The sequence below is a fragment of the Kryptolebias marmoratus genome, linkage group LG11 (genome assembly GCF_001649575.2).
Source record: "Kryptolebias marmoratus isolate JLee-2015 linkage group LG11, ASM164957v2, whole genome shotgun sequence".
In the NCBI taxonomy this organism is placed as follows: domain Eukaryota; kingdom Metazoa; phylum Chordata; class Actinopteri; order Cyprinodontiformes; family Rivulidae; genus Kryptolebias; species Kryptolebias marmoratus.
This window is the reverse complement of record NC_051440.1, coordinates 20,873,518-20,885,080: the sequence shown is the minus strand read 5'-3', so window position 1 is coordinate 20,885,080 and position 11,563 is coordinate 20,873,518. Positions and strand designations below refer to the sequence as shown.

General features: G+C 39.2%; 1 protein-coding gene across 1 annotated transcript in view; it reads right to left on the bottom strand.

Annotated features, from left to right (window-relative positions):
- Nucleotides 1-11,308, bottom strand: part of cdh13 (cadherin 13, H-cadherin (heart)) — a 299,969-nt gene extending 288,661 nt beyond the window's left edge. The window contains exon 1 of the mRNA XM_017419005.3: nt 11,045-11,308. Coding sequence (XP_017274494.1) covers nt 11,045-11,092 — 48 coding nt within the window. The 5' untranslated portion in view covers nt 11,093-11,308. The remainder of the gene's footprint in view (nt 1-11,044) is intronic.
- Between the last annotated feature and the right edge of the window lie 255 nt (nt 11,309-11,563).

Genomic DNA, 11,563 nt, shown 5'->3' with positions numbered 1-11,563 from the left:
TAATCATCAAAATTAAACGAAATAAACATTTGAAATATATGAGTTTGTATGTAATGTATGAATATAATATACAAGTTTCACTTTTTAAATGGAATTACTGAAATCAATCTACTTTTTCATGATATTCTAATTTTATGACCAGCACCTGTATACTGGTATTTTTTGTCAAACTGGTTTCAGGATATCAAAAATTCTAAATGATAGGTTCATTTTTTTAATCTTACTATGTACCTTTGAACTCTAAACATTTGACAAGATAACTAGTTAATACATTTTGTTGCTTAATTCACTGGCCTACAAAAAGTTTCCGAAGTTGTCAAATGGGAGCCATATACGCCCAAAAACTTCAGAAGGTCATAGTTTAAACAATAGTTAAAATCTCCATTGACCGAAGAGGTAAACATGTGTATTAGCAATAAACCTAAGAAACATTGCTAAGCTGAATTCCATTGTATGATTATTTGAACTCAACATGGTTATTCATGCATTTATTTATTCATGGCCTGATTACTGTAAATCTTTGCTGACTTGCCTTAAAGCCTCCTTGGATCCTCTGCAGAACCTTCAGAACGCTTCTGTGAGGCTTCTTACCGAGTCCTCTAAGTATCCACCTGCTACACCTTTGCCATTTCAGTTGTACTGGCTTCCTATCAATTTTAGAGTCCACTTTAAGATTCTGGTTTTGACTTTTAGAGCTTTGCATGGACAAACTCCAGCATACATCATTTAGCTTTTGCATCCATACATCCCCAGCAGATCCCTGAAGTAGAGAGAACAGGGCCTGCTGGCAACCCTGAAAACAGAAGAAGTCCAAGCTTGTGCAGATTTGTGGATTCAATGGTATCTTTCAAAAAGCAGCTAAAAACAATTTGCTTTTGATTAATTTTATATATCCAATCAAATACAAAATTTTGTTTTAAATGTTTTTGTTTTGTTGTGAAGCACTTTGTGGTATTTATCTTAAAAGATGCAATAGAAATAAAGTTTTAATGCGTAAACTGCAACATGCATTCACCAGTTAACTAGTCCTACAAGCTAGATGCAAATAAGGCGAGCCACATATTGTGAATACATTTGATGCAAATAGTTAAATAGTGAGCATGAAGGGAATATGAAGATTTAGACACCAATTAGTTCACTATAAAAAAGTAAGTCTATAACTACTTGAACTTGTGAGTAATAATGCTTTTTGAATGAACATTTTCAGCCATTTAAGTAAAATTAACAAATGTTTAAACTAAAATCTTGCAAGAATTTTTTTTTTATTTTAAAACTTAAAGATAAACAATCTGGCTTCTTCTAAGTGGTACAACATTTTAACAATCACTATTCAAACTGAGAACATGATAAATATTTTTGCTCAAGTGTTGGTCTTGTAAAATTTCATCAGTTTGAACTAAAAGGTCAGATTTAGACCAGTTAAGTTTTAAAAAACGGGGAATGAAAGATTTCACTCAACTGTTGCAGCTAAACACCGAACTTATTAAACTAAATGTTCAACTAGTGCAGACAAAGTGAAATGACATCAGAAAGTAATCTTTGATATCAAGGATACAAAATAAATGCTCAAAACGTTGCCATATAATTTTCTGGGAGAAAAAAGAAGTGAAAAGACAGAAAAAAAGCCTTTAAAGTGTCTTATTTAAAAAAAGACTCTGAAAGACACCTTGCATAATCATTTTTAAGATGCTGGAAGCATTCGTCTCATTTTTAAAGATTAGTTCTGTTGCATCTTTATTAAAAGCTTAAAATATATAGGTTACCTGTTTTATGCTACAGCACTCATTACTGCTGACACTGATGGTATAACTGCAATAACTGGTTGATAGTCACTGGTGTCTTACAAGCACCCCCCTCGCCTTTGTTATAGCACTGATCTCTCCATTACGAGATGATATGAGCAGAAGAAACTGATTCCTCCATCATTTTCTTCCCCATTTATGCTGTAGTTTATGCAAACATCTTTCTTGATTTTTTTTTAAGAAATCCATGTATTTTACTTTTGATGGAGACACATTTCTAAACTAATGACAGGATATCATTATTATTTAGCATTTATTATTAGCCACAGTAGTAGCAAAACAAGGGGGAAAACAGATAGCCAGTTATATTTGTTGTCTAATAACTCAAAGACTCAATTTTTAACAAAACTAAGAAAACACATCATTTGACTTCTTTTTCCAGAATGCTATTTTATGTTTTACAAAACTGCACTGGAAAAAAATGTGTATTTTCTCTTGCATGACTTAACAATAATCAAAGAGTACTTCTGGGAGGCAGAGCAGTGGTTGTTGACGTTGGCAGTCAAGAAACATGACAGGTATCAGGTACCTGTAAACATTTAAATGTAGCTTATGTGCATCAGTTCTCAAAACTATTAACCCATTGTTAACACAGGCAAAGGAGTCAGTTACTAAACCTAATATTATGTTCATTGTTTTAACATGACTTAGACTGCACAGCAAATCGAACAGTGCTCAATGGGTTGCTATGAATGGTCCAAAGTGTGGCTTTACCTCTGCTAAGACTAAAAAATCTGTGAAGCTGTAAATCAAAATGCACTTACAATTATCAAACAAATGTTTTCTGGCATGAACTAGGTCATCATCCAGGGTAACTAAGATTTTACAGGCACCTGAAGTAGACCCAAGAATAGATGAGTACACACACCTAGAATAAATGGCATTTTACGATCTAATCTAAATAAGTAATTTGTGTTTCAAATTGTAATTTAAAGGATTTCAAGGTTGGATAGAACGCTGCCAGTCTGGTCTCTTGCAATAGAGCTAGATTTAATAACAGAAGTTGGCTGTCCACTCATTTGTGGTTAATTTAATCTCACAGAATTAAAAAAAAACCTTAGTCAAATACTCCAGACACCATAAGTGCACATGCTCTAGCTTGCTAAAATGGACACTAGGCTTCTTCCACTGGCTCCATTAGAAATAATTATCTCTTATTGATCTACCAAGCACTCTGTGGTGGAGTAACGTGAGCTTGTCTAAGATGTGTCAGGGTTCAGTTGTCAGTCAACAGTGTGTGTGTTACTATATGTGTGACCTGCACATCCCAGGTCTGTGCAAAATACAGTTTGACTTTTGACAGCCTTTTGAAGTTCCTGTAATTGTGAAGGTGGCTTGTCTCGGTGCAGCAGTGGAGCGTGTCTCTTAGTGCGACTGTCTGTAGAAAAGCCTTCTTTGAGCAGGTCAACCGGAGGGGGGCCTGTAATGGTAAATGCACTGATAACTGGCCACCCGGTGCGAGTCCACTGCAGCATGAAAAACCAAACCATCAGTGCGGGGGCCACCACAGCAGAAAATTGTGTCCAGTAAAGCGTGCAAGGTGGGAAGAGGATGTGACAGTAAAGACATGCAATCCTAATGAAAATCAAATCCAGTCAGCTCACTTCTCGTGGAACCTCTGTGGCAGGAAGCCTATAGCCCACCAGGCATCTCCCCTATAGTTATTAAGAGAGGTAAAGTTCAGATAATGCAAGAAGTAGTTGCCAACTACAAGATGTGGGTGTACAAAACTGCTGCCAAGTTGAAACTTGTAGATCATAAATATAAACCTGCCCTGTGGCTTTTTGGTTTAATGACAACGATGCATTCTTCCGGTTTTTTGAATTACTCAAGTGAGGGGGTGGATTTGGCATCTCTATGGAAATCTTTACACTTGCCTCACCAGGTGTCAGCCAAAGCCAGTCTCATATTTACCTTTATTACTGCTGTTCACTACATGAACAAACTTCACCAAAGGCCCTTCATCATGCAAGCAAATTTTCTATTATGGACTTGTGTAAAAGAAGTGTTTAATGTTTAAAGCATTTTGAGAATGGACATAACAAATTCCTGAATTAATCACTCAAACAATAGCTCAGTCCAGGTCCTGTTTAGAATTATCGTTTTGTGTAGCTTATACACAGAGATAACGAATATGGAAAGACAACTGTGATGAAACAATCCAGTTATAAAGTTGTACATTCCTAGGCATAATGATTGTCATTAAGAATATTGAAGGAGAAAAGAGAGGGGTGGGGGCACTGCCTGTATTAAAAAGTATTCACATCTGCCTTTTATGCTACTCTACTCAAGTAGGCCTTTTGTATATGGCATTCAGGCAATGAGAAGAATTGGCTCTCTAGATAGAAATCCTTTGAAATGAAGAAAACATTCTACATGTAAAACTGAAATCTATTGAAAACGGGAGCGTTTCATTAGTTTAACATCAAAGTGCAGATATAAAAAAAGACAACTCAGAAACTTCAAATTGCTTTAAAGCACAGTGAAACTGAAATATGAAGCTGCCATGAACAGGGTTATTATCAAACCAGCAGCCTTAATTCTTTTTGTCCCATCATTTAATTCATTAGTAAGCTCAAAGCCGCGAACCTGCCTGCATTAATATGAGATAAACCTCTGAATGGAGAGCGACATTAATTGTGTCTAAAGGAATGCAATTGAAGTGGCAGCCACCCCCACCCCCACCCCCCCTTGTCAGTGACTCCTATTCCCCCCACATGCTGACATCAAAAGCAATAAGTGGGAAGAGCTATTCTAATTGCCTTAAAGCAACCTGCCTGTGTAGGCACCAATGTGGTGCTTTGTGCATTCACTTCAAATGAGTCCTCCAATTCCCGTCTATTTCTTGACAGTCAAGTTCAGGGGTTTAAATAGCCACTCTATCTCTACAAAGCACTGTTGCAAAATGACACTCCCAGGAGCCCATACTCACTCATATGCACAGGCAAACACATGTACACACCTACACAAATTTTTAAACAGAAAGTAAATCTGAGTGGAATTAGACCTGACACCATTTCAATGAATGGCTGGCATTCTGTCGCCATCTAGACAGCAGGAGCTGTACTGCATGCATTAAGGCAGGAAAAAAAGAAGTCTTCTCACAAGTAAAATATTTCCCAAACCTCTTGCAGCAGTGAAGCTAGACTATAAGAGGTAAGACAGGAAAAAAGGAACACAAGCATCAAGCTTATAGACATGTATTACCCATCAAGTGAACTGAAGGCTAAAGACATTTGCAAAGGGAACACGCAAAAAAAGAAGAAAAGAATGTTGGCAATAAAATAAAGAGCACAGACATGCTTCAGTGCTGAAAAACAAAAAAGGAGCAAAGTGAGTGAGCTGCAGTGATTTCTTGTAAAACTAAAAAAGAACTTTAGCTCATCTTATCCCAAAGTGGGTTTTGATTTCTTTTGATTTTCAAAGAGCCTTGCTGTACATCGTGAGAAATGAAAAACCCCAGAGTCAAGTTAGAAGAGGCTAAAAAAGTACAGTTGCTGCCTTCAAACAATCATTTTCCATGCTCCAACAGGAAGCAAATAGACTTTGACCGGAACTTCCTCACAAAAACTTCCTCAAAACGATGTTAAATCTTATAAGATTATGTATTCAACTTCAAGACCACATGTAGCTTTTACAGCTGCCGTGATACTCACAAGAACCTTTCAGACGTGCTTAGGCTTTGTAAAAAACATCAACCTTGAGATCAATTCTGAAACAACTGTTAAATGAGTTTCTCAAAACAATTGTCAATGCATATTACGAAGAAGAATTCAGCAATGACAGAGGATTAAGACATGAGAAATGAGGGGATTTGTTAATGTGGCATAATGTTGACAATTCTCACTGTTTGCAGGAAGAAAGACACTCAAATTTCATGTTTTTCTTTCGTTCCTAATGCTAATTCTATAATCTTTGAGCTGGTTTTGCAGACCAGAATTACCAGTTAAAACATTTTCTGTAAGTATATACTCTTTAAAGGTCCACATGCTCAAGATTATACTTTACCATTATAGGATTCACACGTTTTTGATATTCCAGTGATTTTATTTTCTATTGAAACCTACAGAAACAATCATTTTGATAAGAATCTAAATAACATAATTTTTGCCATGGTTAGTTTGCCAGTCCACATAGAGCTTATAAGACAGCATAGAAGCTTAATTGATCAGAGCTTGTTTTACCAATTTGAGCAAAGGAAGTCTACACAGGTGATCCAAAACCAAAGTAATTTTTTGAGATTGCCAGAGTAAGCAAACAGAAGGGGCATTAATCACATAAGATAATGTCTGACTATTAAGAGGTACCTAGAAATTTCTAAATTTTATTAAATTCTTAGATTGTAAGGGGAGGAAAAAGCAAAAACTCACCAGCACCCTTTTAGCTGTTAATCTGAATATATGTGTGTAGCTTAACTAGGGCTAGGTCAGCTTGAAATTCAGTATGTTCTTGCCCCAAGGTATTTATTGAGCCCAGCAGATAATTGTTAGCATTGTTAATTTCCTTCCCCGCTGCTCCATTTAGTTTGATAAGAGCAATTAATATGAGGGCAGTACCGTGCTTACATTCCAGTGTGAATTCTCACCTTCTGGTACAATTTCCTAGTAGTTAGTAACTCAGTACAATAGCAGGAACTGTGACTGGAAACACGCCAGGGAAGAACTTTCCAAGTAATACTCTCAGAAGAAAAATAGATTAGGTACAGCGGGCAGAAATCACCGTCATCACTTTTGACCCCGTGGATACAATTAACAACACGGCTGGTGATGAAAAGCTAGCTATTCGCTGACCTATAGTAAGTGCCTCTTATTCATCAGTCAAGAATGGTTGCAGTCATGCTGAAAAAGGAAACTCGTGCCCCAGTCCTGCCAAGCGCAGCCTCATGCAAGTGATTTTGTGTTTGTGATGGGAAAAGAGAGGACATGACATGTTTGGATGTTTGCGAGTGTGTAAAAGAGACAGACAAAAAGAGATGGTGAATACCTCATGAATATCTTTAATGTGTTACAGATGGTGTTAGAGCGAATGATGGGTGAGTAGGAGGAAGAGGCGGCATTGGGAAGAGAGATGGAGAATGTGAGGGGAGGGGTGTGTGCCATATCTTGCTTTCTCACACACTTTAAATTTTGTATGTGGCTTTGAGGGGCAAAGATGCATTTATTTCTTTGGTTATCTTGACCTGGGTATGTGTATAGTTTTTTTGTCTGTCTGTAATCCACTTTATCTCTCTGCCTGTTTATCTGCTTGTCTGGCCACTAAACTGACAAGAGTAGAGCAAACTAAGATGAAAGCGTGATGAACTAAAGGGACCACATCGCAATGTGCTGCTGCGTCCTTCACACACGGTTACTAAAGTCTTTTTTGTTTTGTTTGATTATGTTGGTTGGACTCTTCGCTCACAAATAAGCCATTAATCTACTTTCCCAAGGCAGACTTTTTTTTCTTCTTTGTGGCACATTTCATGATTAAACCACGCAATGTCCATTGGTGTTTTCCATAATTAGGCCACTTATATCAAATGCAGGCAGATTCTAATGGAGCGCGAAGGGGACATATTTACTTTAATTACTGCTCCTCAGTAGCTCTATACCTCATCCTCCCTCTCTTCATCCCATGCTCATCCACTCCTTTCCCCTGGAGATTGCAGTGGCAATGTTAAAAGAAAAAAAGATTGAAGAAGACTGTTTCCACCAAAGGTCACACCCTCCTTCAGTGGAGTTTAGATAGCATTTGGCCTTACAGGCCTTTACATTTCAGTGTTACTCAACCAGAGGCACATGGGAGCACTCCGATAAATAAATAAAAAACTCTGTTCCTGTGTTTTATACTCTCTCTTGACAAGTTAGGATTTGTTGAAAAGTTGTGCATGTGTGTGCACGCATGTATGTGTATGTGTGTGTGGTGATGGTTAGATGGACATAAACACATGTGGGTTTTATTTACTGGAAGCTTTTAGAGTTTTCTGTCAATAACAGCAGAGTCCAAAATAAAACCTCCAAAGAGCACTCTAGCACCCTGCACTGTGGTGTGTTTTGTGCTTTCACATAGAAACAGCTCACATAAGTAGAACGTGAGGGGGTGACTGAAACCTCGACGCTCCACAATAGAAAGTCTATTTGCCAACTGATGGTTGGAGCCACAGAAACACAGCAGAGCATTTAGATTGCTAAGTCTAGATTAGTATTAGGTGGCGTTTGCTTGAAGTGTTTCAGGCTTATTTTACTCTTGTGTCTTTAGTGGATGTTAATCCCCTGCACCTGCAGCTCCCAGCTGTGCTTCTTCAGAATCATGGCTCCACCTGGAGAGATGGATTTGTTTGGAAAACAGGGATTTATTATCAAGAATGGGGCTGGTGGTGATGCCCATGTGTGCTCTGGCATGGTGGGACAAAGGTAAGTGGGGCAGCTTATTACCAGCTGCGATCATGTGGCTGGTAATGCACACTTGGCTGCCAAGTGAGCAACATCATGCCAAAATGTGATCCGAGAGACATCTATTGTACAAGGAACTACAATAAAGGCTGATCTGAGTATCTCAGCAGATGTTTAGATTAATACTGTCAAAACTGTTTAAGATATATAATTTTTGAAAAAGAAAATCCTGTTGAGATAAAAAAAATCATGGTAATGTTTGAAGATGAGTATGCGACTTGAGAGTACTCGCGGGTTGGAAGATGAATTTGTTTCATCACAGCTGGTGTGATCTAACCACAAGATGGCATCATGTTGTGGAGAGGCACTTGGCTCCCTACCAAAACATCTTTAAATGAGAAAACCTCATTTGAGCCCACACACAATATGGTAAAGATATGATGTTCCTGTGATTCTACAAGGGGAGATGAGAGGTTTGTAATTTCAGTGTGCATGATGAGTCAGGAAGGATACATCTGTGTATGCATGTTGCATGTACAGATGGGTTCAATTGTTGGTACCCTTACAACTCACTGAAACGATGCTTCACTTTTCTTGAAAAGTGATTCAGTTATAAGTAACTGTCTAATGTATATGTACATGGCCTTAGAGTAACACTGAGTAAAAAAATGTGACAAGAAATGGCTTGTTTATGGGCAGATTTGTCAGTACCCTTAAAGAGACAAAGCTTTGAATTATAGTCATGGTTCAAACTAAGTGTTTGACCTTAATTAGGATCACAGGTGCCTTCAAGCTTGTCATCAGCCAGCGTAAAGTAAATAAACATACCACTGGGTAGTTGGTATTGCTGTGTGCACTACACTGAACATATAGACCAGAGAAAGCAAAGACAAGACGTGTCTGAGGAACTCAGATTACAGATATCCATGTTAAGGGTAAAGGCTATAAGACCAATTCCAAGCAACTTCATGCTTTCACCACAGTTGCCAATATTATTAAAAAGTATAAGGTTCATGGGACTGTAGCCAACCTCCCAGGATGTTTCATGGCATCACATCAGTTGGTTTTTTTTGTTGTTTTGTTTTGTTTTTGTGGAAGGGTACCAACAGATTTATCCACATCTGTAATCGTGCATCATGATGAGACTTGAAAGATGATTAGTTGAAAGATTTTAAGATTTTATAATTCATATGCAACATCTAAAAAGTATTAATATAACTGCAAGTTAAAAGAGAAGTTACACAAATAATTTAACCTGCTAGAAATCAGTGTTTGTGTTTCTTAGACTGAAACTCCACGTTCAAGTTTATATTAATCACTTGGTTTTAATGCAATTTACAAGTCTCTTTCTCAGAATTTCCTAGGGGTAGTGAATGAATCTACTTAATAACAAGCCTTTCCCCTACCCCCCTCTCTCAGGATTTGTGTATGTAAAGTGTGGTGGATTTGTATGTGTGCATGTGAGCAGAAAGAGGGCAGGTTCTAATCAATAAAACAGAGAGTTAAATAATTTCTTCAGAGGCTCCTATTAGCCTGAATCACAATTGCAGAGGATCAGAGGATTGAACCACAACGTGGAAATGAACCAAATGCTTATCCAATTAAAAGTGAATAATCCACAGCAGGAAGCGTGCAGCAAACCTACACAGGTCAAACAAGAAGCACCAAATGAGCTGAGCTGTCTGCTGTCTCTCAATTCAGTCGGATGAGCACAGGAGTGAGAGGAGGAAGAAAGAACCAGCACAACAATGCACAGTTTACCAAATGAGCTGTTTGTCTGCTGTGCTTGAGGGCTCTCCTATTGTTGATGCATAAAGAAATAACTAAGTTGTTTCAAAATTAGCTGCTGCTTAAAGCTCTGCAGCATCATTAAAATAAAAAAACAATGAACATTGCGAATAGTGTGAAAGCTTCACTCCTAATTAGAGATGCTTATTGAGGAAATATGTTTGTCAAAATGACAGCCGGTGGAAAAGGAGTTTATCCCTACAGGCTGGTTTCATCAGGTGAGGCTTTGCAAACAGTGAGGACATTTAATCCAAATTGTGACAAAAAAAATAAACATAAAAAGTAAAGGTCGGCACCTTTCCTCATTTAGCCTATGAGGTTTTAAAGACCTGATGGGAAAGCAGCTGTTCTGACCTCAGTCTGCTCGTGTTCGCATCACGTGGTTTCATTAAACGTCTTTGGAGACCAAAGATTGAACAATATATACTCACATCAAACCCATAAATAACAGAGCAGAGCGGTCAAGTTAGTTTCCAAGCTCTGTGACTCCCCCAGCCACCGTTTTCTGATTTTCCCTCCTCTCCCTTTCCTCCATGCTCCTGTGCGCTTCCCTCTCTCTCCCCCCCTCTCCCTCTCCCTCTCTCACACACTCCCAAAGAATTGCTCAACTTGGTGTCTGAGCGGAATGTAGATGCGGCTGGAGACAAGAGCTGGAGCCGTGATTTGCACACAGACATGAGAAGAAATACTTTGCTCTCCTTCTTTCAAAATCCCAACACCCCCTGCCTTTCCATCCTGTTTCTCTCCCTCATTCGGTGTTTTTTTTTTTGACAAAATGTGAAAGGCATTCCCAAAGTGAACGCACACGTTCTCTTTTTGCCCCCCCTCTTCAATAAAAATAAAATTAAAAAAAAAAAAAACTGTGCCACAACTGCTAACCCAGCTGGGACTGATCGGGAATGAAAGTTGCTCTGACTCGGCACGGATAGATCCGCCGGAACGCAGGCTGCTGGTGGGGATTTGAAGAGTCGGTAAACTTGACAATCAAGCCTCACAACGTCAAAAAACACAAACCCAAAAGAGTACAAACACACACACACACACATTAATCACACACGCGCGCGCGCGTCTCCTCTGTCTTACCTGGTGGTGGACGAGGAAAGCCAGAAGGATGCGGACTCCAGTCTCCATGGTTCGGTTCGGTTTCTTTCGGTGGGAATACACAAATAAGCTTCAAGACAGGGTGTTAGAGGCTGGGTCAGCTCTGCTCATAATTCCACTGTCCAGCCGCCGGGGAGAGAGAGGAAACCGCCAGCAACTTCCCCCTAAAAAACACAACTGCGGTCTGATCAGCAGAGCGCGCTGGATATGAAGGCGAGACCACGACCAATAGATTTATGACAGAGGAGAGGGGGAGGCTGGGAGAGGGGAGGTGAGACAGGGGGAGAGAGAGAGGGGGAGGTTGCTGCTGGGGAAGGGTCTGAGCAGGAGAGGGAGTTCGTTTCAATCTAAGGGTCAGCATCCTCATTTTTTACTCTGCCCGGACTGAGACACCCAATTAATTCGCAGAGTTTCGGGATGATCGGCGGCAGCGGCGGGTTACGTGGATTCATTAACGCATCGGGAGGGTTATCAGTGGCTTGTTGTGCTTTTTATTCCTCG